The sequence below is a fragment of the Sturnus vulgaris genome, chromosome 3, assembly GCF_052056855.1.
Source record: "Sturnus vulgaris isolate bStuVul1 chromosome 3, bStuVul1.hap1, whole genome shotgun sequence".
Taxonomy (NCBI): domain Eukaryota; kingdom Metazoa; phylum Chordata; class Aves; order Passeriformes; family Sturnidae; genus Sturnus; species Sturnus vulgaris.
Genome location: NC_142245.1, coordinates 29,320,739 through 29,346,974, shown reverse-complemented (window position 1 = coordinate 29,346,974; position 26,236 = coordinate 29,320,739). Strand labels below are relative to the sequence as shown.

Below are 26,236 nucleotides of genomic sequence, written 5' to 3'. Positions count from 1 at the left end.
CCCACCGCCCTCCCTAACTCGCCCCTCACGCTGCCCGGGGCCGCGCTGGACGGCGGCGGAGCGACCCCAGGAGCTGTGCCCTACCTCCGGCACTGCAGCGCCGCGGCGCTCGTCCCCGGAGGACTCCATTTGGGTACGGACCCGGGAAGATGGCGGAGGTAGCGGAGGTAGCGGAGGCCGAGCCCGCCGAGCCCGCCGCCTTCAAGCGCCCGAGCCGCCCGCTGCCCGCCGCCCCCGGGCCCGGCGATCCGGGGCCCAGCCCGCCGGCAGCCCCCCGCACAGCCGCCGCCGCGCCGCCCGCGCCGCGCTACGAGGAGCCGCCCTGGGGCAGCCGCCCGCCCGCCGGCTCCGGGTACGGGCTGGAGGTGTTGAAGGGCGGCGTGCTGCTGGGCTCGGTGCGGCTGGAGGACAGCAGCTGGTTCCTGGTGGGGCGGCTGCCCGGCTGCGCCCTATCCCTGGAGCACCCGTCGGTGTCGCGGCACCACGCCGTGCTGCAGTACCGCGGCGCCGGATGCTCCCCCGAGGAACCCGGAGGCGACGATGCCGCCGGCTTCTATGTGTACGACCTGGGCAGCACCCACGGCACCTTCCTCAACAAGGCGCGGGTGCCGCCCCGCACCTACTGCCGGGTGCGGGTGGGCCACGGGCTGCGCTTCGGCGGCAGCTCCCGCCTCTTCCTCCTGCAGGTGGGCCGGGAGTCGGGCTCGGGCGGCTCCGGGGCGTGTGCGGGTGGTAAAGGCTGCCCGGATCAGGCTCAGGACTTTTCCCGGCTCCAGCGGGTGACTGCCGGAGGTGTGAGGCAGTTTGGGAATCAGTCCGGTGCTGCCGTGGTTGTTTTACTGGGAGAAAAGTTGTGGCTATCTGCTGCCGGCTCTGCAGTGAGCTGTGGGGCTGCAGTTTCTGCTGGGCTGCAGTGAGTCAATGCAAAAAGCATTTCTCTCCAACAGTGTGATGTATTAAGAACATATTTCTGGCAGTATGATGACCCAGTAAATAAAGAACTAATCTTTCTTTGTGAATAAGGGGAGTGTTTATTAGTAGGGACTTGGACAAGCATTTTATGTGTTGTACACACATTTCAGAAGCTGCTCATTCCTCAGATTCACCCGTGTAGCTCTCATGGGAATTTTTGCCTTTAGCCTTGTTAATTGCAGTTATATGTGAGATGGATCTGGCTGCTAGTACACAATAATGTTTTTTCTCCCTGCCCTGCTTGTGAAAATGCCATTAAAACTAATATATTTTGGTATGCAAACCATAACTAATTGTCAAATAATTCTTCTTTTTGAAGAGCAGTGTAATGATGTGTTTATGTTACTATATGTAATCTGCATATATACTGGAAGTACTTCTTTGGGGTTTTTTTTAAAACATTTCTGCTAATTTTCTGTTTTGACTTAGGGACCCAAAGAGGACCAGGAGTCTGAGTCAGAGCTAACTGTGACTGAGCTGAAGGCACTACGCAAGCAGCAGCAAGCAAAATTAGAAAAGACAATGTTGGGAGAGGACTCTGATGAGGAAGATGAGAAAGAAGAGAGAAATGAAAGGAGTCAGAACAGTGATCTGAGCTGCTCATGGGGCATGGGTAAGTGATGATGTATTGATTGACTGATATGCATTAGAAGATCTGTAAGCCCATTTTCACTGAATATAAGGGTTAATATTCCAAATGGCTGCCAAGAGTCACAATCCAGTCAAAGGTTTTGAGTACAAGTTAATCCTTTTGCTGTTAAAAAGAAGGGTATGTGACGAGCTAACATCCGATGAGCTCCTTTTAAAGAGGAGGGGATAATTTGCCTGTGCCTATAAAAAGCCATGAAACTTAGAGCTTAATTAATGCTCACTGATTTGCTCCTGTGATGATGTCCACACTTTTGTCCAAGAGGTGAAATTTAACTGCTTGAGGCTTCTATGCAGTATAGCTGTCTTTACATTTAAACAGGAAGTCCACATATTAGAGCTAGATAAATTATAATTAATGAGCTTTCTGCAACAAAGTGAGTTGGGTTTTTTTGAGTGAAAATGTATAAGCTCATAAACCTTTGAAAGTACTGAAACTGACATTGATCTGCAAAACTGAATCATATGTTGGAATAACTAATAGCAAAAAAATATTTTTTTTATTGGGTACAGGAATAATAAAGGTAAGGGAAGTAATTTTATGATGTAGATGCTACTTCTTTCAAACAAATGAAAGTTGAAATATACTGGTGTTCTCTTTCTGATGTTTCATGGGGTTTTTTTGGACTTTGTATATCTTCTAGGTGAGGATGCTGAGGAGGATGAGGCTGAAGAGAATCCTATTGCTGTTGATTTTCAGGATGTTGAAGATGCTTTTTATATGAAAGATCCTAGGAAGGCCTTACAGGGCTTTTTTGATAGAGAAGGTAATTTTTTTCTTTTTTTTTATAAAATGTGGGGGTTTTTTACTTAGCAAAGTGTTATTTTGTTGTTTATTTTTGCAGGAGGATTTAAGGTGTCATGTGGGAGCAAAACTTTTCTGTTACTTGTGGGTAACATTTTTTGTTTCATCAAGTTTTGCTGGAGATTTGTGGTGATTTGTTTTGGGTTTTTTTCATTAAAACTTGGCTCACCATTGTATATCTGAGACTTAGCTCCTAATTCCCAAACTGCAGTGAGCAGCTTGTGTTCCTCTGGAGTGACACTCAAAACTTCATCGATGCTTTGAAGCTATGCAGAAAAATCAAAACCCCTCAATTTCCAGACTATTTGCTTTGGAGATGGCTGTAAGTGTGTATGACTGTAAAATGGGAAAAACTAAAAGAGACAAAAGGCAATAATTAAGTAGTCTAAAGTTTCAGTGGTTGCTAGTGAAATTTGAAGAATATTCACTTACTTGGTAAAGTGAAAAAGCAATCTTCAAGACAGACAGTATCTGTGAATTCAGATGGCAAACTGCTGTTGCTTCAGTGTCATTTACTTTAATACATACAGGGACAAGATGGGTTTTTTTCTTTGAGCTATATGTTCCTAAACAGGCCACTTGGAGAATTTTTGGTCTGAAAAAGCCTTGATTTAAAAAAAACAAAACAAATCAGCATAACACCAACTGAAGATCCCATGGCTTTAAAAAAAAAAAAAACACGTTAGGCAAAATCATGGTATGTAATAAGAGCTTGTTATCCCTTTTGTTTAGAAGAATTCTTCTAAATTCTTTCATGTCTTCTATGACATTCGTCTCTGCTGTAAAGATTATTCCTGCTTATTTAAATTTTGTTTACTACATCAACCTTGTTTTCTTCTCTAGGAGAAGAGTTAGAATATGAGTATGATGATCGTGGACACAACAGCTGGCTATGCAGGATCAAGTATGTACATCTCCATTCCTTTGGAAGTTGACTGTTGAATTTGCAAACAAAAGCTGAAGGAATTACTTGTTGTGTCACACTTGGCAAGGAAGCCAGCTAGATTTAGACTTAAGCCCTGATACTGAGACAGAAGTTCAAGGATCAGTGCCTAGTTCAGTGTCTGTGCTCCTTTTTTGTCTGACAGGATTTGCTTTTCCTAGGGGATGAAAATTGGGAAAGCAAGAGTCTAGGTTCTTTCAGCTCCCCTTGTTTTGAGCAATATGTGAAATTGAAATACAACAGAAGAAACTAGGAAACATCTTTTTCAATTCCTAACGAGAAAGATCACAAAAACCCTAAGCTTAATTCTACTGTGTGCCCAATTTCAGTTCCTGTATGGTATAAGACAGTTTTTGAGGGGTTCTTGCTAGAGGCCACTAATGGAATTCTTTTATAAGACAGGAAAAGGTGAGGTGGAAATTAAGTCAACAAGTCTCAACATGGTAATGATTGTACTGCTTAAAAATCCTTAGCTTCATCATGGGAACTATTTGTTACTCATGTTGTATGGATACAGAATATCTGTGCTTAAAATGACTCAGGCATTGACATTTAACTTTTTAACTTCCTGTATTTCTAATGGAATAAATAAAGGAAAAATTGTTGTTTGGACCAGTGAAATGCAAATTGACTTTCATTATTAGAAATAATGATTGGTTCTGTATGAAATGAAAAATGGAAATATTTAACACAAAAAAAGATTAAAATGAAATGGTAATGCCGTTGTAAAATATCTGAGTAGCATCCCTGAAAAGCTGTTTGTATCTGAGCTGTTCTCTGATCCTTCAAACTGAACAGGTTGCCTGTGGATGATGCATCAGGGAAGCAGCTGGTGGCAGAGGTTCTCCATTCAGGAAAGAAGAAGGAAGCAATGATACAATGTGCACTGGAAGCTTGCAGGCTGCTCGATGCTCGAGGAGTACTGAGGCAAGAAGCAGGTAAATAACCGTGATCATTCTAAATGCCCTAAATTAGGGATTTGAGATTGCTATCTTGAATTTGCTTTATTGCTGAGTGGTATGCAAATCATTTTGTTTCTTGCCTTCCCCTGTGCCTTTCTCAGTATCCCGAAAAAGGAAATCAAAGAACTGGGAAGATGAGGATTTTTATGACAGTGATGATGACACCTTCCTCGATCGAACTGGTGCTGTGGAAAAGAAACGGCTGAACAGAATGAAGAAAGCTGGTAAAATAGAAGACAAACCAGAGACTTATGACTCTCTGGTAAGAATAATTACTCTGACATGTCAGGATTGCTCTCTCATGCCTGTATTATATTATGACTAAGAAGAAATATTAGTAGATCCTGGCAGTGGATGAAGGAAATGCCAGAACAGGATACTTTAAAATTAGTTTTAAATAATTGGAAAATAATTCCAAGCTTTTAAGTCCACAGGACACATCCCAAAGAAATATCTCATTGTGCTTCAAAGAATAAAAATCCTGTATTGACAGGCATATGACAGCAATAAGTCCCACAAAGACAACAGGGTGTGAGGCATAGGAGGAGTTAGGGGTTCAGTGGTGGTATAACACTGCTGCAGAAGAATTATGCATGCTGTCATGTTTCAGAAATGGTTTAAATAATTTTCTATGTCAAGAAATGAAGTTGTTTAGGAATAATCTAGACTTCTAATTTTTTTCAGCCCAGGAAGTCCTGGTCAAAGCTCAGAAGTAGAAAAGTGGAAGTAATTTGATAGGATACTTGAGTAACTGTTAAAATGAGATTTTAACAAGATAAAGTCTTCTAAGCATGTTGTTCTCTCATAGGTCACAAAGCTAAAAGAAGCAGAAAATGAGCTTTCTGAGATAACAGAGAAGCTGAAGGTTTCAGGGAAAGGTAAGGCATGAAGCTGATTTGATCACTGTGCTTTCCATAAAGAAAAATACGAAGCCAAAAGTTATCTTTGGGCTTTCTCTTTTCAAAGGTTTGGGGTTTGGGTTTGGTTTTTTTTCAGTGTCCACTTTTCACATAAGGATAGGAGAGTTTGCAGGTCTCTGAGTTAACTCAAGAGAATTCTTACAGTCTTTATGCAATAGTTTATGTACTCTGTTTATAGTCACTTGCTAATGAATGCAGCTTTTTTCAAAGCAAGCAGCATGTAAGTTAAAATAAGGTGGCAAGTGTACAGAGTCCTGGAGTTCTGAGAGGGTGAGTGTTATCACTGTTTATATTGCTGAAAGCGACCCAGTCTGAGGAACACTATTTTTTCCACTCCCTTAAAAAACATACATAAAGGGAGGACGAAAAAACTCACAGAAAAGGTAATATATTTTATTTCACTTTTCTCACTGTAAACATGCTGTATAAAGGAAAGGTGGGAAGAGAGAAATATGGAGGTAAAGCAGTTGACACTTAACCCATATGTTCAGTGAACATGCCAGTACATCAGGGTGCCTTTGCTTCTGAAGGCAGAGCCTTTCCAGACCAGTGATGGTATCTGCTAGTGAGTTATGTTTAAAAGCAAACTGTACCAATGGCTGCATTTTGCTTTCTGTTACTGATGATGTCTCATGGTGTAAAAGGAAGGTGAGAGGAAGTGTGTTTAGGCTGGTTGTTCACACAAAAACCTTTTTAACAGAGTTGGCATTAATAAAGGCTGCACCATTAGTTTGTCAGAAGTTTCTCTCCAAGCAGTAGTGTGACAGCTGGGGTATCTTCTGTGCATTACATGACTTTGTTTCTTTCTAGTTATTCAGCTCCACACCAAAACTCATTTATATAAACATTTTTGTTGGTGATTGATTATACCAGATCCCTGTTCAAAAAGCAGTATCATTCCACCAAGCATTCGAACTGATGTTCAGTGTGTTTGAAGGAATTGTTTTCAGCCTTATACTTTTGATAAGTAATTAGCAATTGACCAACAAAGGAAGCTAATGTTTAGATTGTCTGAGAGGTGTAATTCCAAGCTTTCATATATTCTGATACCTTTGTTTCTACTGATACTGTTTCTCAACAAGACTGTTGAATTATGTTGTAGTAGAGACTGGGTGAAGAGAGTGTCAGTTCATTTTTATACTTCTGCTAACATGGTGTTAGCAATCCCAAATCCATGTTTTTGTAAGTGGAGGTGGTTACACAGCTAGTTTAGAGACTTGAAAAAAAGTGCAGTCTTGGCACTTACTGAAGTACAGAATCATTCAGTATTGGATGGAACTTCCTAGAACTAGGCCAGGGTGAAACAAACATAGCAAATATTGCATCAATCAGCTGGTCTGTTTGGGTGTTTTAGATCCTTGTGTTTTCTCTAATCTTGAATGCTTTAGGTTAATCACAGATGTTGAGAAAGCCAGGAGTAGGGTTATTGGCCTTTGAACATTTCTACCATTGTCATGAGCTGTCCAGCAAAACTGCTGCATTCCATATAGTTTTGAAACCTTAACACACTTTTGTTTGCTCTAAATGATTATTTGGAGCCTAAAGACAAGAGTGTAGAGACACCAGTGAGTGAATGACAGGCTAATTTGCTACACCTCTTACCAAGCACTTGGAGATATTAAGTAGTTGTCTAAAAAAGTCTCAGAAGTTCACAAATTGTTCCCTGGGGTTCTTTAGAACTAATTACTGTTGGACTGACTTGGTATCACTCATTCACTGATGCTGCTGAATGCAGCTCAAATATATATATCAATATAAGCTCAGTCTCATCTTTGGTTGCCTGTTCAGGAAGAATATCAATAAGTTGATGGTGCAGTAAATAGCCCTGTAGCTTTTTGTCGCTGGCATATAAAGCATAATAGACATGATTGATTCAGCTCCTAGTAATGCCAGATTTTACTTCAGTAGTATAGAAAACTGCTGCAACAGATAAGGAATGCTAACTGTAACCCTGCAAGCTGCACTAGCTGGTGTTAGGCACTGTTGGTGGGATCAAGCAGAGAATCCAATTTGCAAGAAGGGGCGATGTGACTCCCTCAGCATCAGTCACTGACTGAAGCACTTACAGTGCTCTGCAGTACAACACTGAGCTCTGCAATTAATTGTGGAGCTTTAATTGTTCTGGAGAATATGACTACTCACTAAACCATGTCTTTGTAATTTGATGTTTAAATCAAATTATCATTCTGCTCAGCTCCTGCCTGCAAGGAGGTTCAGGCATTGTTAACAATACCTTTTCATTGTTGGTTTTTATCTTGGTTCATATAAATAGTTGTGATGAAAAGAAAGAGTATTTCTATCAGAATTTCTTTTATGACTTGTTTTGTCATCATTTATGCTTGCAGAGAGGTGGATGCTACAACTGTTTCTTATCTTTTGAAGCCTGTTAATTCTGTATATCTGAACAATTACGGTTAACGGCTTTCATGTATTTTCAAATGGTAAACAGTTTTGTTTTACACGAGAAATATAATTTTCAATTGAATCCATTTGTAAGCATGAGTCTTATTAGGCTTTTCACTAATTAAGTCTTGCAAAACTGCTCAAATATGTACTCTTTAGAATAACTTAGTCTGTTTTATTTTTATGTATTTAAAATTTCAAATGCTATTTAATTAGCTCAAGCTGAACTGAAAATAACTCACTGATCAAATAATTACGCTTGGGCATATATACAAAAACACTTATAAGGCAGAAAATACATATTGGATTTGCCACTTTTCATTTAACATTAAAAAGCAGGAAACTATCTGTCAAAAGACTTGTTAAATTATGGCAAGAACATTTTTCTTTGTTTGCCTCCAGGTTATTTTTGAATACCATATAACAACTTGTGAAACACTGTTCAAGCCAAAGAAAGGCATTTTTCTGGATCTTTTTGTTTGGTTATTTTAAATCCAGATATTAGAACTCTATTTATTTTTCTTAGTCATTAGAGATTTTGTTTTACCTCCTGAGTTTAATTTGAATTAGTCAAATATGCATAATATTGTTAATATTTTGAAATTAGCTGGAGTAGAAAGACTGTCACTACTCTTTTTCAAGTTCAAAACAATTTTCTTGTAGAAAATCTAGTCAAAACAAAGGTAAGTTCTCTGTGATTGGCCTAATGCATGAAATATGATTTGTATGCACTTTGCAGGGGTAGAAGGCAGCGTTGATTGATTTTGCACTTTGCAAATGTTATGGCATAAACGTTCCAGGAAAGTCAAAATCAGATTCCCTATGCAGTGGTGTAGGTTTTTGTGTGGCTGGGATTATTTTAGTTTGTGACTACAAAAAAATCCCTAAGCCACTATTTTAGGGAGAGCAGATCTAGAAGTGAGATGAACAACCAGGAATAGCACTCACAAAGAAACATGCCATTTTAAGAGAGACTTTTTTAGGTAAGTGAATTAAAGTTTACTTTCAGGGTTTTGTTAGGAGAAATGCTTTCATCTTTCCAGGCCTAACAACCTCCATTATTTCACTATTCAACAGAAACTCACAGAGAGGATAATTGTTCCTATGTACCTTATTCTCTAAAGGCAGGACCTGATTATTACAGTTATCACCCCACCATAACATTATATTTCTTCCCTTTGTCTTGCCTAGTCCAGTCCCATCCAGCAGCTCAAGATTCTTTGGATGAATTCATGACAGAAATAAAATCAGGATGCACGTTAGACAGCGTGGCACGAAAGAAGCTTCACTTGCGGTCATTTGAACTGAAGAAAGAGCAGCAGAGGCTGAAAGGGTTAATAAAGCTTGTCAAGCCTGCAGAACTGCCTGAGCTGAAGCCCCAGTAAGTCTTGGTGAAAACATGAAGCAATTACTTTTCCCTTTATTTATCCATGAGCAGTTGTGCAAGCCTGGTAAATAGGCAGCTTTCCAGTCACAAAAGCAGGACAAGCCTTCCAAACTACCTGGCTCATCTGTTTAAGGAGCTGTTGGGCCTTGGGCTATTGCAGCATCCATGGCTGAGGGAAGTGCACAACACTGGAGTCAGACCAGCCCAAGCTGGCAGGATGACATGAGTAAAGGACTGGAAGCAGACTGTTACCTTCTTTAGTTTTTTTCCTATGTGCATCCAAAAGGAACTGAAGAATATTACAGGTACTATGTACAACACAAAACCCACTTTCACTCTGTGAAATGTATTTGGAAGTCAAATGTAGTGGCTGTTCAGCTACTGCCTAGCAGCACCACTGCAGTCTGAGAGGGTGTGTGCTGGATTCATCATTTACTAGTAGCAACTTGATTAGAGGTTAATTACCCCATTCATGTAAATTAAGGTTTGGTCTTCTAGTATGTTTTTATATATAAATATGTGTGTATATATATGCAGTTGAATTTAAGGGAGTCTATGTGATAAAGAGGGTTTTTTCCTTTTTTGTTTATTTTTTGCTTCCTGGTATGGCATGTGTCTGAATCCTACAACATATATGTAGGATGGAGGAGTCATCTCTTGAAGCAACCTCCTTGGATGCTGCAAGTGGGAGAGAAATAAAAGGATTTTTATATATCCACTTCTTATAGGCAGACCTTTCTTTTTTTTCTGGTTTTTTTTTCCCGGTTTTTTTTTGGATTTGTATATGTAAGATTTGTTTGATACTTAGTATACTGTTTTCCTTTGTGTCTAATTTTTATTAGGGGTGGAAGTTACAGTCTGAATGCAGAGAACAAGCTTAAAAAGATGAACCTGCCTCTCTTTGGTGCAATGAAAGGGGGGAGCAAATTCAAACTGAAAACTGGAAGCCTAGGGGTAAGTTGGACTTTTAAGTGTTGCAAGTCAGTGGCTGTTTGTGGGATCACCTTCTCAGGCTGTGGAGGCTGTAGGTAGCAACTGTGTCTTCTCACATGCATGAACACAGTATGGAGGTGCAGCCTGTGGCAGTGGAAGGTGCATGAGCAACGAGCAGGGGCTGTTGGATGTTGTTTGCTGCCAGCAGTTGCCATTCCGTGTCCTTTTCCAGCCAGTTTCCTGGGGCACAGCTGTGGTCAAAAGGCAGTGGATCAAGAGAAGCACTCTGGAGACATGAGGCTGAACCAGTGGTTTGCCTCAGCAGCCAGTCCTTTTCTTGTTTTTCTCCATCTTCATAGCCAAGATCATATCCATTATTTTTTCAGTTTCCAGTGTCCTCTTACAAAAAGACTGCACTCTTTGTTTATGGACTGGACATGTTTTTTTCATCTTCCATCTCTACTAATAACTTTTCCTTAAACCCTAACTATTTGTCATCCTGAGAGTGTTTCCTTACCAGCTGTCTCTGACAGTAGTGTGTGTGCTTTCTCCTGTACTGTGACATCTGCCTCTGTCTTGGTGCTGATGCCCAAGTCTTTGTCTTGCAGAAGTTGCCTGTTAAGCGTCCAGACATCCCTGAAAGCTTGTTAAAAACGAAAGATGATGGACCAGAAGAGGAGGAGGAGGAGGAGGAAGAGGAGGAGGAAGAAATGGAAGAACAGCAAGAAGCAGATGCAGTAAACAGCAGAGTGTCAAACCTGGAAATAAAAATGACAATAGAGAAAGAAACAGGGAAAGAAACTCATGCTCCTGATGGCTCTCCTTGCAATAAGAAAAATCTAGAATCCCTTCAGGACGGTAAACTGTTGTTTCTGATTTTTCCGGTAATGAAGATCAGTCTGTGACTGCTGAACTTTTAAGAGCTGTGTGATTCAAATGTTTGAGTCGAAGGTTTTCCAGCCTGTTTATTTTCCATAGTTTTTTTTTGCCATGAGTCCGGAGTCCATGTGACATCAGCTGAGTTTCACATGGTTCTAGTTGAAACTCTGCTTAGCAGTCAGTTTTTCATGCTTTTTGGTGAATAAATCTCCTGGATGTAAGGAAGTCCTATTTTGATAAGCCCCGTTTCCATTAAATTGATCGTCCAAGTGAAAACAACTGTAATGTTCTGTTGGCAGTAAAAGTGACATAACAAGTAAACAAATGTCTTTGCAAAACTTCAGATCCATTTGTAAGGAGGAAAAACAATTTCAAAAGTGGTAATGGAAAGGTACCTTTGAGGTATCTCCAATCCATCCTTTTCTGTATCAGCCTGATGCATTTGAAAACTTGGTAATGATATTTCTCAGTGAACAATATGTTTGATAACAGAAAGCTAGTTCTAGCTTTTTGGCTTAATGCTGGATATATTGCTATTGAAAAGTGTTTTAGCAGATCACAGATTTTTTTTTTATTGTATTGCAATGGACACTTGGTGGATGAAATTATTAGTAAGACTTTTGAGAGAAGAGTTCTTCCTGAGACAAATGTAGCAAAGAGTTCCCTTTCGTGCTTTATCTCAGGGATGCACTCTGCTCTTCAGAGTTAGTGCAGTGCCCACTAAGCTATTCCTTTTTTGTGTTACAGGGGTTGATTTTCTGCCTGAGCCAAAGGTACTGAGGAATGAATCTCAGATGGGACCCTCACAAGAAAAATCCCAAGGTGAACAGTACAATACAGATTTTGTAATAGCATGTGAGTTTAGAAACTGACTTAATATCTTATGTGAGCCAAAGGAAACTGAGCCTAATCTGGAGCCTAAAGAATCTAGAATTGAAATGAAAGATTGTATTTTGCTTGGGAAGTGATAAGTGTATGGTAAAGACTGAGCATTTCCAGTATATTACAGCTGTCCTTGCTTTTCATAGTCATAAACTGTTTAGAGATCTTTTGTTTCAAAAAATCAGCATGAGGAGAATTAATTTAGGAGAATATGATGATGCTTTTTCCTCTGTTATTCTCTTGCACTAGCTCTTAATGCTACAGAAGGATAAAACTTTATTTTATAAAGTGACAAATGCTACCTATAATTATGTAATAATCTGCTGGTGACCTAGATGATGCCTCTGCATGTATGCACAAAAAAATCAGATCTTCAAAATGAAGAATGTTGGGTGCACATGGAGGAGACTTCTATTACCTTTCTATTTTTTCTTAACTCCGACTCCTTAGAATCTGTCCTCATCATCTCACCCATAGAGAGCCATGAGAGTATCAAAATTTCAAATCCTAACTGGCAGAAAACCAAGGAATTCTTTTCACCCATCAACTCCAAAGTTTGGTGTTGGTTTGTTTGTTTGTTTAAAAAGCATATTGGTCTGCACATTTCCTGGTCCTTCCTTGCTAAATCACCGCAGTGATTACAGATAGATGGTGTCTTTTAGAAAATAAACATCTGCCATTAACTAAAGTTAATATTACTGAATCAATAATAGAGGATCTTATTAAACTGTATTCAGTTACATGACTGGCAGTGTATTTAACATAAGTTAAATCTAGGAAAAACAGTAAGATGCTCAGCAGTATTATTCTCAAGTATGAATTGTGGTGAGATATCTTGGATTTCCTGATGGATGTATTTTTATGTGAGCTTTCTATAAGTTTTTATCTGTAGAATTGGTCATTTGTGCTTTGTCATAAAATAATTCTGCTTTCTTCCCAGCATCCAAGGTAGTAAATAAGGAACCTGAAGAGACATCTGAGAAAGTTAAGAAAATCAGTGGCTCAAACAAGGTCAGTTACAGCACCATGACTCCTGCAGCTTAAGAGGAAGTAATTTCTAGGCTCTTTTTCAGTGAAATAGTAACAAGTAGATGGAGTCTAACTTGGTGATAGTAGGGCTTCTCTGCTGACTAAGACCCAAATGTAGGACTATACACTGCCATTGAACACAGATTTTGGAATCTCCAATGAAAAGGTAAAGCACAGTATTTCAGGCATGCTGGAGGCCCTCTGTTCAATCACAAAAGTTATTTTTTTCACCTTTTCACTTGGCAGTTACTAATTGCTGCTTCTCCTGTATCACGAGTGTCATAGAACATAGATGCTCTCCAGGCTTTGGAATGCCAATGCAAAGCTTTCCTTGGAGAGTAGCCTGAGAAATACATATTGGCTGACACAGAACACGCTGTACTAAAGCTGCAGGTACTCTGTGTCAAACCTCATCCTTCTCTGTAAGATGTGAAAGAGATGAGTTTGAGTTATCACTAAATTTGAGTGGTTGTACCAGATAATGTTTCTCCTGTGCATAAGATTTGTATTAAAATGTAAAGTATGTGAGCTTTGCACATTTTGGGACTCAGTCAGTTGTTGCCTTCCTGGAGCTGGGAAGGATCTTCTCTGACTAATGATTATTGTGAGGCTCTTCCTTTTAGAGGGCATCCCACCCTTCTGCTTACTGCCATCAGAGGAGATGACTGTACTTGGTGGACCATGAGTCCTGACCACTGGGACAGTCTCTTTGTGCAGACAATCTAATTTTAGCCCTGCAGCACTTACTGAACCTCAGATCCTTGCATCCTGTGTGTGCTGACTGCTGCTTTGTTAGTCTTGGCAGAGGACCCAGGGATTGGGTAGGCACAGTCTCAGAACTGTCTTTTGTTGCTGGCCTTGCTAAAGATGCTAAAGAAATTGAGAGTTTATTTATACTGGTAAAGCCCAAGTTTTACCACTTTTATGAATCTGGGAGGACAAGGCAGTTTTTCATGCTGAGGCAGTTAAGTCAGCACCTCTCATCAGCAGAGAGTTTGCTCTGACACTGAGCATTCTCCAAATGCCAGATGGCTTAGATGTATTCTTTCTCCCATCACAAATCACTTTTTCCACATGCTGTCTCTGCCTTTGGGCTCAGATCTTGCATGGAAAGTATCAACCAGAAGTCGGCTTTTTTTTTTTTAATATTTCAATAACTTTGAATTATGTAAAAGTGGAAAAACAATTTTCAAGTGATTGTTCTCAAGCCATATTAAAAAGCTGTACAATTCTGCAGTCTAATGTTTTGGAAAACATTAGTCTTCTAAAAAAGCTGGTTTAGATGTTAATTTGGGGAAGGAAAGTTGTTGAGGGAATGAAAATTTGTTACAACTGCAAAACTTGAGACTGTAATGACGCTACAGAATAATGCAAATCATTGCTAAATAACTTGGCATTATTTTGAGCTCTTAAGTCTTGCACTCTACAGTTGTAGAATTTTTTTTACCTGCAATTGTTGAAAACAGAACTTGTTGAGAAAATGATGCTGATGTGGCAAAACTTAAAAGTCTAGGGACAAAAAGATACTGCTGTGTCAACAACTGCATTGCACGTGACCTGTTGTGGTTTGCTGTAACATTTGAAGATGCCAGCAAGACCTGAAAACAGTGAGCGACCTTTTCTTCTTGAAAACAAAGTTACCCTTATATAACACCTGAACTTTTATAAACTCCAGTTTCAAAGTCACCTTAAACTCAAAGTTTTCAGTGGTATTGTGCAATGAAATCAGTAAAGAAGTTACTGAAAATCCTACTCTAAACATTTTTCCCTGCATAAAGAAATTCTATGTTAAATGACACTCCCAAACATTAGGATTAAATTGTCCAGAAGTGGACAGGTTCTGTTTTGGGAGGGAAATTGGACTGGATGACCTCCAGAAGTCCCTTCTAAACAGCATTTTTATTAGTCTGTGACTCTAATGGAAATGAGCTGGCTCTATTTGAGGGTTTGATCTTTCTTCTGTATTACCATTTTCTTCCCTGACTCTTATAGAAATAACCCTCACCTCTCATTATTTGTCTCTGAATTCGTGAGTGATTTAGTGGCTCTGACAGATTGGTGGAGGGGTACAGCACCTTAAAAAAATCTTTCCTCTCTTTGCAGGTCCAGCAACCTTTTTTTTCCTCACAGTACCCAGATGATGACCCAGACTACTGCATATGGATTCCTCCTGCAGGTATTATCAACTATTTCCTTGCTGGTTTTAGTCTCATAATTCAGGAATCTTCCTAGTAAGTCATCAGGATGTCTTTGTAAGTCCTTGAGAAAAAGCTAATTCAGGAATACTTTACCTAGAACCTGATGTTTAGTGGCATGTTATGCCCTATGTTTGTTGTATGGCCATGCAAGGCTTGCAGTGAAATGCAGACCATATCTGTAGGAGCTTCATGGCAATGGAGAGATACACCTGAGGATTGTTTTTCAGTTTTGTAACACCTGAGAGAACTAACTGCATTCACACGTAGTTGGTATGATAACCTAGTTGAAAGACAAGCTCAAACCTTCCCTAGGGATAAGTGCTCCAGCAATGTTAGTATTCCCAGTTTTCACAGAAGTCTCTGAAATCCAAAAATGCTTCTTTGCAGTTTTTTGCAAAAATCATTGGAATACAAACACTGAGTCATCTGTTTTGGAGAAAAGTCTTGATAATTCTTCAGTGAAGGCACTGAATAATTGATGCATTCATCCAACATATGTTAAACTTGAATAATTTTTTATCTTTAGTTCCAGGGTGTTTTTAGCTAGGTGAAGTTATTTTTAAACATGGTAATTAATGTTCAGTCCCTCTAAAATAGAAAACTCATTTCTATTTTAGAAATAAATATTTTAGAAAATAAAATAGGTTTTCAGAGGTTTTTCAGAGTAAGTTCAAATCTTAGCCTTCACTTGATAGATTCATTACTATAATTTCTGTAAGGCTGTTGCAAGGTTATAGAAATACAAATAAATTTTACTGAAAAAAACTGTAATCTGGTGAATCACCTTCAGTGAAAATAGTGCACATCTCTGACACATGAATCCACAGGAACAGAAACATCCAGTGTCTGATCTGGGATAGTTCAGCAAGCTGTGTCCATAAGAGGGAGCTCTGTTTTTTGGCTCTGTCTGACAATAAATAGTCAAAAGTTCCTTCTAAGCTGGCATTATGAGGACTCCAGGAAGAAAACCCAAACAAAACAGCCAAAAAAACAGTAGTATCTGATGTAATCTTAACACTGTTAGTAAAATTGAAATTAATTGTAAGTGTAAATCAAAAAACATTGCAATATCCTGTCAGACTTTTTATCATCTGTGCTTGTATGGCTGGTGCTACCTAGAGATTATTTCATACAGGGATACACATTTCTCTTAGGTGAGGGGTAAAAGGAATAATGAACTCTTCCTCTCTGTCCATTAGGTCAAAGTGGTGATGGCAAGACTCATCTCAATGAAAAATATGGCTACTAAGCTTCCAGTGCCCCAGAGGACATCTGAGGCTTGAAGGACTGCTCTGTTTTGGACTCTTTCACTACACGTTAGATGCTGTTTAAATACAAGGGCATCAGCAGCTGCTCTGGCTCTTAGCTCTCCCTGTGTGTCCTCTGTTTTGTCTTCCAGATACTTTTTTAAAAGTAAAAGCCCATTCCTCTGCCTCTTCTTTCACTTTTAGCCTTGTTTTGTTTGGTTGGTTTTTTATTTGGCTTGAAACCGTAAGCTCATTTTTCCTTTTGTAAATAAAAGTAGACAAAAATATTAAAAGAATACACCTCTGTATACTTACAGGCTTGATAAAATTTATTAATAGTGGGTTTATGCAATTAAAATAAGAAACACTGCTGATTTGTTTCTGTGGCTGCTGTTTGAAAATACTGTCATGGTAAACACAACCTAAAACTTGAGGATTCTTTTTTTTCCTTTCCTGTGGAAGAAAAAACAACTTACGTTTTGAAAAGAAAATTGTTTTCATTTCTCCCTCGTGCAGTTGTTGGAATACCTGGTATGGAGTGGACAGGAAATGGTGAGTGTCCAGATATGCCAAAGAACTGAAGAGGCTGGCACTCTTTGAGTCAGGGGTAACAGAAGAAACAGATGGAAGGATATCCTGGGAAAAGCCTATAATGGAGCCTCTTCTTGTGTCACAACATGAGCAAAGTGCCAGTTAATGCAGTTGCAGGCACGCCTGGTAAATAGTCTTTGTCTGGAGGAATCCCCTGGGTGACTCAGGATTGTCCCAGAGCCTGTGCTGTGGTAAAGGCGAGGTCACGCAGGATGTGTGAGGGTTTAAATAGCTGTAGGCACAACCACACAGGGGCAAGGAAAACTGTAGAAATTACAGTCTTGCAAATCAGGGACACACATCCTTTGGGGTCCTACCAGCCAGTGGCTACATCCTCAAGGATAAATCACAGGAGGGCACATCAGAAGCTGGAGTGAAGGGAGAACCATACACCTCCTTACTTAGCAGCCTCAAGCTACAGAACAGCATCTTTCTGCCTGTAGTCTTCAGCATATGTAGCAGGGTTTTGTTTGCATCTGCACACCAGACTGGGCAGCCTAAAGCTCCCTGCTTCTGGCAGAGGCATATCTTTATGTAATCCTAGGAAAGGCTGTTGCCTCTCTATTCAAAATGCCAGACCTCATAGGTTTCACAGCTGTAGCCCTTCCCCAGAGTCTTGTTCAGTTCCAGGGTGTCCCAGGCAACTGCAAGGGAGTTCCATTCATCAGTAGCAGGCCTGGCAGGTTTCAGAGAGGGAAAATAATAATGTGCCATTTTTGCTCATGAGAAGCACTAGGGCAAAGAGCCCATATAAGCACACCTTTATTGTTACCATCCTAAAATAGGTGGTCAGTGTATCTTTCATCAGGGGCTGCTTTATAGTACAGACAAATGGCATTGACCTGCTGCCAGAAAACACATCTCTGGGGATAAGGGCCTGGGCAGTATAGTCCTGGCTAAGACCAAGCTCCCCATCTGTTCCTTTCCATAGCAGCTCTCTCGTGCTCCCATCTGATTCTGCTGGTAAGCCCTGCTTTTGTTAGGCCATCCATCTTTTGCTTCATTGTGTCACATGAACACCCAAAGGTCCTCCCTGCTGGATGGTTCCAGTCATTTTCATGGTGGCTTTTGATAAAACCATGGAAAAAAGCACCCAATATATTTGAAAGTTGTTGTCCTCCCATCAATGATCACTTTGCCACCCCAGAAGCAGTTTCTCACTTGATACTCAACCGCTGTGTAATGCAAAACAGGTTTGAATATTCTCTTTCTGGGCCAGGTATGTATGTCGTTTGTCAAATATCTTTCCTCCAGTTAGAGCAATAAACCAGTATGTGGACATGGGAGTAGGGGTCACCACATTATACAGAAAGGGATCTATAGAGCAACAATGCTTTACCTTTTTATCAATTTCTTTCTCATCCACTGTGTGACACCATAATCACCATAATCTTATCTCTGTATGATCCGCAGGCCTCCCTCCAAATTTTTACATCTTGCTGACAGTAGTAACTCAGCTCTTCCTGCTAGTCAAAGATCTCCTGATGGTCTGTGTACATGTCAATAATTGCTTTTATTTTCCTTAAGCACCACACTGTGCAGCCTATAATAGTCCTCTTGTGGAAGAGGGCCTATGTAATTCTGAGTTAAGCAGTGTTGAAAAAACGGAGGTGATAACTTCTGCAACCCTTGATACCCACAACTTAGGGAAGACTGCTTAGTTTCATGACTAAAAAATGTAAAGAGTCTATGAAAATGAAAACTGTGCTTACACATCAGTTTAACACCCTAGGTAATTAACTGCAGACATGTTTTTTCTTTCAGAAGCTGCCTGACAATGGAGCAGCCATCATAGCCTCTGGCGTTAGAGAAGCACAGCCCTGAAATTTGTGTCCTTAAGCAGCTGACTAAAGTCCACGTGTCCCCTAAAGCTTCCATTCTCCTTCAATTTTCCTTTGCACTCCTTCATCCCATGGGGCATCTGGAACTCACTCCATGGCAAAAATGTAATTTGGGCCATGTGCGGTTTCCTGCACGTCCCATCTCGAGAGGAGAGCCCTGCCCTGCTTGTGGGGTTTTGATCCCAGACATGGTGTGCTGCTGCTGCCTGTGTTACAGGCCTGTTCGTGGCACAGACTGCACTTCCGGCCTCTACCTTTGAGCTGCTTTTCCACATAAAATCAGAGCCAAACAATCTGGGTTGCCCAGGCTCATGCAGCAGTCTGCAGCTGGGGCATCTCCTCGTGGTGGTGGTAAGTGCATGGTCACACAGCAAGCAGAGCTGGCAATAATATTTACAGCTATAGGTGTGATTGTAGGGTGTATGTCAAATCTCACAGACATTTCTCACCCCAAATACTTTTCCTGACCTCCCTAACCCCACAATGATGTTCACTGCCTCAGAAGAGGGAAAGGCCCCTGGGCCTATCTAGAACCTTGGCTTAAGAAGCCCCCAGCATTTTTTTCCATTCAGATAGGAGGATGATGAATGTATTAACATGCAGCAGGTCCTCAGACAAAGAGATCCCACTCAGCATGATCTTCCTATGAACAGAGCACTCTGGTTTTTCATGGAGCTCTCTTGCTCTGCTCAACAGTTCTGCACCGCTCCAACCCCTCACTGCTACAAGCGCTCTGAGACCTCCAGCAAAACAGAAAGCACCATCACTGGTGGGTTTTAACCATGCAGCACTAATTTTTGTCTAACATTAGACCAGAGATAGGCTGTGGGGTGCTGTGCGCCCCACTGCCAACAGCTTTTACTGTCAGAGTAGTGGGTGAAAGCCTCAGTTCTCTCTGACTTTGCACAAGCAAAATTACTCAGTCTGAAACTTATTTCAGAATTCCAATTGCTTAAGATAACAGTGGAAGACTGCAGTGGAAGCTGTGGGAAAGATCTGAGCAACACCACCAGGATCAGACATTTGGAATAAGTCATCAGAAACTTGCTCTGTCCCATCTCAAACAAGTGCTTTGTGAGCTTCATGCATCAGTACCTCATTCAAATTACCAAACCTCTCCTTTTTCACGTGCTGCCTCACCCTGAACTCTGGAATGACCATTCCCACTGCTGTGTTTGCTCTGTGGAAACCACGGATAGGGCTGATGTCTCCTCTACCATCCTCTACTTTTGAAGGTGGGGGTAGAGACAGACTTTCAAATACACACTCTGAGGACTTGGGAGGGCAGCTGCTCCCACCATAAGCAGTCTGACAGGAGAGTCTTGGCCGTGTGCTGGGTTTTCTGTCTCATGTTTGCTGCACTGACCAATGGATAAGGAAACCTACAGCAAAGGCTTCATCTCAGGCATAGCTGTAAGGTTCCCCTCACCGAGGGCAAGTAGAGCTCATCCCACCACCCACCCTTCTCTGTGTGACACCTCCACACCAGCACATCCATTTGCAAGGTCATTTTTCTCCAGATGACTTGTTGACTTTGACCCAGCACTGCTGCATTTTCTCTCCATTTGTTCCAAAAGCACAGATTAGAGCAAGCAACCTCCAGATGGAGCCCACGATGCACAGCCCTCACCACACCTGAGGAGGAATCCCGGCTGTACCTGTGGTTATGGTCCCTACAGGATGCTTCCTCTTACTTATCTAAGGAAAACCGAGGCTACATGTAACACTCCACCTTTTGGAACGGAAAGGAGCATTCAAAAGGTTCTTCAAAGCACTCCAAGGAGCACAGCACTTATTTGGTTACCTACTTGTCGAACAGTGTTTACAGCATTAAAAAGCTACAGGACACAGAGAGATGGCATTAATGAGCAGCCCATCCTGTAGCAGCTCACAGGCCTTGCTCCAGCATTTCCCAGGTGATTATTTAAAGCTGCTGTCTCCTGCACAGACGGCATGAGTAGCTCGTATTTTCTTTGGAACATGTGTTTACTTCATTATCATACTTGCTTTCCACTGCTACAAAACTTCCAGTTCTGTACTCACCTAATATATACTCTCAAATTTATGAGGCATCAATGCCCTAAGGCCCTTGAGCCCCTAATGTTAGGGCAGCTGGCTGCAGCTCTATGCATAAAGAATATATATTTCTGATACCTGTGTAGCATCACATTCTGCTGTTCTGAGGTACAGAATACACTCAGCACAGCTGATGCGGGGGGACATTTTTGGGTTTATTTTTTACACATTCTGAAAATTAAATGCTGTCTTAAAAGCTCTCAGTTCCATTTTCAGTGAAATGAATGTGAGGTAAGACATTAAAAATGTTTTTTAAGTCAAAAAAAGATCTATATATCAGCCTAATTTGTTTAATTATGCTTTTAAATTGTGGAAGTGTTTTGTTGATTGTGCAGCTGTGTGGATGTATATGCAGGTGTATGCACACTTTCAACCATGAATATATTACTTTGTTCCTCTGCTTTGACCTGTTAAACCACTTGAAACTCAAGTTTATTCTTTGGCTGGATGCAGTCTGCTGAAACTGCAGTATTAGGGCATTTCGAGCAGCTTGCCTGTTTATGCTGAGTACCTGTTTCTAATCCAGTTTCTTGTAACACCCAGAAATGAGATATGTATGCTAAGAATAGCATATGATATGAATCCACCTGCAGGTGACTGCTCAAGGGAAGTCTAATGGCGATTAGGCTCATGGAACAGCAGATCAAAACTCATCTGTGCTGGCCCAAGCGATGAGGGTGCTTGGGTGCACATGAGAAGGCTCAGCAGCTCCCCCAGACCCAAGGCAAAGAGCTTCTCTTGCTGTATGGGTCATGTTTATACCCTGTATACCAAGATATTCTCATTGAAGCCTTGACTGTGTGCAGTGCTTTGGTTTAAATGCAGCACACAGACTCTGACAAAAATTGATGTTCGTGTGAATCAAAAATCTTCATATATATGTAAGGTTTTAAGAGCTGGCATGTGTAATATAAGCAGAGCAGAGTTTGCTTCAAAAATGGTTCCTAAAGTGAAAGATTTATCCAGTGGCTTCTTTTGAGTTTCTTCTGTTTGGCAAGTGATCATTTTCTTTTCACACAGAAGCCAGGGAATAGCAGACACCTCTTGAAGCCATCCCTTGACAATAGCTTTCCTGATTAAACTTGATCTTGTATCTTTTCTCACACCAGACTGTTTTGCTGCTGCTGCTGCTTCTCTGTTCCCCCGTTGCTTTTCCTGTATATTGAAGTCAGTTCAAGATTCATTGTTTCCCATGGGACAGGACATCGTTGTGCTGAGCCTCTTCCTTTATCCATCTTCATTCTCGAGCCCAGCTCTACTTACTCATACGGCAAAGCGCCCCCTTCATACTTTTGTCCTGCTCCTGAGTTGTACAAGGGGTTCTGCTGGGAGTTGAACTTAACCAGAAACCAGCCTGAACCATTATTTTTTCCTATCCATCAAGCAGAAACTGAATCTGAATTTGTATTTCAAACATTTGAGAGGAGCCTCCAGTCCCAGTGGAACATGAACCAATTTTGGGCGTTTGTTTTCTTTAGGGAAAGTAGACGGGGAGGGGACACACACCTGTCTCCTGGCTGCTCCTTTTCTCTGGATCTGTCACATCTTTCTTTTTGTGGGGGTCCATCCAGCACAGAACAAAGTGGGCAGTATCTGTGGCTAAGCCAGGTTTAGCTCCATGCTGTGCCCCTGCCTCTGCCAGGAAGGGCTGGCTCCTGCCGTGGCAGCTGTCCTGGGCAGGAGGTGTGTTTGTCATTTGGGCAGAGCTGAGCAGGCTGCTGGGTCCTCAGCCAGCAGGATGAAGTGGCACAACACCAAACAGCCACTGCCAAATTTTTCCCTTCTTGTTCTCCCTCATCAGAGAGGAGTCAGGGAAGAGCTGAGATTTGCTCTTATGAATTTCTTTGGACAGGAAATGGCAGAGTTGTCAGTTTGTGATGCGGTGGGATGACACTTCTTTGCAAAAAGCCAGAGGATTATTTATCTGAAATCTCATAACTCTCTCATTCATGCCCTTATTCCCCAACTACAAATAATAACCCCACTCCCATTACCTCTTCAAACAGCAATTCAGGCTGCTCCACGACAGCAAGGCAGTAACATCCTAATTGCTCTTACATGTGAGGGTAACTATAATGGGTTCTGTGGTGGAAAGATGATTTATTTTCCAGTGTTGAAAGCACAGCTGTAAGCACACAGACCTTCTCTGTGCTTTCTCCTGAAACAGCTCCCTTGGCTTCTCAGGTGTCTCGCCACAAGACAGATGAAACCTTTTTCTCCCTCCAAATTAGCAGATTTGCCTGAGAACTGTCATCTGCCCTTGCAAAGCAGTCAGACAAGGAGACAAGTTGTGAAGCACTGATGCTCTGCACGTTCTCCTCGACTGCCCAAAACACACAGACAAGTATTAAACACTTTGGGCTCTGACCCAAGCAGAATCAGCTACTGAGATTGCACCCTGACCCACTCCCAACTTCTGACTTTCCTAAGGCGTTTGGCTCTTGCTGCCTGACACATCCAGCAGTGAAGTGTGGCTGCTTTTACAGAAATGCAGCTGGACTCTGTGAGTGTGATCTCTCTGAAAGACACTGGCAGTACATGTGGGGCCTTTGTGAAGAGCTTTGTTAGCCAGGTGAACTGTCTCCTCCCCCTGGACATGGGGTTGGTGTCCAGAGTGGGAGGGAGAGAGGGGAGGATGACAGGATCTCCCTTGGGTAGAAAAGGGCAGAATTTGAGTTATGTTTGAAATTACTATAAAGAAAGCTTTCTATCTACTTTGATGGGCCACTGAGAGCAAATGGGAAGGAGATACAATTTTATTATGTCAAAAAAATTATGCTGGCCAGCTGTTGTGGCACTAGAGTAACTAAAATCCTCTTGGAATAGGCCCTGGTTGTTCCCCAAAGACGAATGTGAAGATGTGCTCTTCTTAGAGTAATGGTGAGAGGTTACAGCTCTGACTGTATGATTGCTTTCATGTCATAAAGTGAGAAAAGCATGAATGAAAAAACCTCTGCCATCCATTAGGGAGAAAATTGGCTGGGAGGTCCACAAGTACAGATAGATTAATCTCCATTTACCTCTGTCAGAAATAGATTCCATGCCTGTGAGCACTGGCCATGTATTTCTCTCTAATCATCCTTTCACAGGTCACACCAGCTGTGGTATGTTTGGGGACAGAACAGCTATGAAATCCTGAGCAGCTTTCCCAGCAAGAAGATTGTTTCACAATCAAGTAGCTTCATCATTTTTGCCTCTATGCTGGGACATAGTTTGGCCTCATTCTTCCTATGGCTCTGAGCCCAGGACATATGCAGCTATGCCCAAGCAAGTCCTGTGTACAGCAGGATTTGTTGATAGTTCATCTCCAGTCCTATAGTGATGATCTGTGGTGACTACATACAGAAAGAGAGGCAGAATATCTACAAACAGTACCTAGTATCTAAAAACAATATTATCTTGTTTAAAAATTATATAAAATCTCCAGCAAATTTGATTTCATTTTTGTATCCTGCCTTCTCTTTATCTAGAAATTGCCAAAATGTGTCATACATGGCAGTAGGGTTAACCCAAACCAGTTGAACTCTTTCAATAATGGCTCATCTTTGTTTCTAATAGCTGCAAAGACCTGCTTAATGTTCTGTTGTGCTTTTTAACAAGCATCCAGTGTCAATGGGACTTCATTAAAGAGGGATTTTTTACTGTAGTTCTTGCTCCAATTTGTATTTTGTAAAAATCATGCTTAAAGAGGAAAGAAATGTCATGTCCCAAGCCATGAGGGGGGCATGTGTCTAAATAACACAAAGGAACTGGAGCTGTGCAACAGCAGGAGAAGGAAGAAAATGCCAGATCCTCCCCACAGTCACTCGGAGTTTACTGGAAATAGGAAAAGCTGCACTGGGCCAGAGCAAGACACCACTGCCTGTTATCTCTCAGATGCACAGAGGAAGGACAAAAGAAACCTTGTGTGTGTGTTTGTGTGTGTGCCCAGATGTGCTCACACGTGTGTATGTCAGACCGTCCTCAGAGATTCATGGTGGTAGGACAGAGGCAGCAGTCACAAGGTGCAGGAAAGAAGATTCCAATTAGATATCAGGAGAATTTCTTCACACCTGGAAGGGGTTGGCACTCAACTGGACAAGGGCCTGAACAATCAGGTTGGGCTCTGTTTCCAGGGATTAAACATGATCATCTCCAGAGGGGTTTTCCAGCCTGAATTATTCTAATTCATATACATGTATATACACACACATGCCCATTCACATATAGAGTTTTAAAATATATGAAGACACATATATGCATGTATGTGCCACATTCCCTCTTCATATCCTCTATGGAAAAGTGTGACTTAACCTGTTGCACTGTTGGCTAGTCTTTTCAGAGAAAAGAGAGGAAATCTTTGGGACAGGACCCTCCAAACACATGTGTCCAGCAGTGTAATTCATGCAAATTACTCCTGAACTGAGCAGGGTTCCTGGCATGGGCCATTCTCATGAAAAGGTGTGAGACCTGTTTTAGAACCATAATTTAAAGTCACACCAGAGAAATCATGCTACAGAAGAGACTCCCTTAAGTTAAGCTACTAGATCTTTCTTTTCTGAGACTGAGTAAATGTTTGACCAATGGATAAGGATGGATGCTGTGGAGCTGGAAGGAACCTGATAATGACCTTTCTTCTGTAAGGAATGATAGTGTGAAATGAACACTGTGCATGAGGGAGTGAACAGGCTGCTGTCTCTTAAGCTCTGGTTTTAGTTCCTCCTTTGGACCCTATTACCTTTTGCACAGAAACTTAGTTTATTTCTACATTCTGCTTCAGCCTAAAGCAATTTATAAGTCTTGTTCTTCCCCTTGTGAGTGGGTGGGAAACTTTTATTTCAGAATCCTTCAAATAACCAGATTCAATTTCACCCTCATAAATTTGATCTCCTACACACATCCCCTTACTAAATAAGCAAATATTTTTCCTAAAACCAGTTTGGCTTATTCCTAGGTTGACCTTTTGTCAACAAAACATGAAGATATTATCATGATTGGAAAAACTTCTCTCAGGCCTATAAACTGTCAAAGAAAAATGGGAGAGAGGAGGAAGGCAAGGCTGGGGCTTAGAAACCTCTTTTTGGAAATGTCAATTGGGCAACCAAATAGCATGAATCATAAAAACAGTGAAAGAGGCAAAGAGACAATGTGTGAACAGTTATTGCAGAGAAAGAGCTGGTAAATCATTGTATATTTAACAATCTGTCCATTAGGTTGGGAAATGATATTTCACTTAGTCCCATGGCCAGGGGTTTTCCAAGCAGCAGGCTGGGTTCAACTGGCACAGACTCCCCAGGCCAGCCACGGCAGGGGGATGACACTGGGGTGCCTTGCAGGGGCCCTCAGCCTGTGTACCATCATGAATGGCTCATGCCAGCTTTGCCAGGGAGTCCACCAGGGATGCATCAGCTCCCTCCTCCAACCAAGTGTGGCTGCCAGCCTGGCAGGGAAATTTCATGTGCCACAGGTGAGGGAGAAGCTTCTCCCAGGTGCCTGTCACCTTCCCTTGCCAGCAAAAATTAAAGCTAATGGATGTTTGCT

The 26,236-nt window shown here is 41.4% G+C and overlaps 1 protein-coding gene across 2 annotated transcripts; it reads left to right on the top strand.

Moving 5' to 3' along the window:
• The first annotated feature begins 133 nt into the window (after positions 1-133).
• Positions 134-16,582, top strand: SLC4A1AP (solute carrier family 4 member 1 adaptor protein). Of its 2 annotated transcripts, none has more exons than XM_014877245.2 (14): positions 134-686; positions 1,402-1,585; positions 2,265-2,387; positions 3,269-3,329; positions 4,167-4,306; positions 4,432-4,592; positions 5,139-5,208; positions 8,845-9,034; positions 9,883-9,994; positions 10,582-10,831; positions 11,600-11,674; positions 12,675-12,745; positions 14,867-14,939; positions 16,161-16,582. In XM_014877245.2, the coding sequence occupies exons 1-14, from the start codon at positions 150-152 to the stop codon at positions 16,208-16,210; spliced, it is 2,097 nt and encodes a 698-aa protein (XP_014732731.2). In that variant the 5' UTR covers positions 134-149; the 3' UTR covers positions 16,211-16,582. The 2 variants fall into 2 exon arrangements, with proteins under 2 accessions (XP_014732731.2, XP_088017391.1); XM_088161265.1 differs by having other exon boundaries at positions 135-686; positions 11,600-11,707.
• The last annotated feature ends 9,654 nt before the right edge of the window (positions 16,583-26,236 follow it).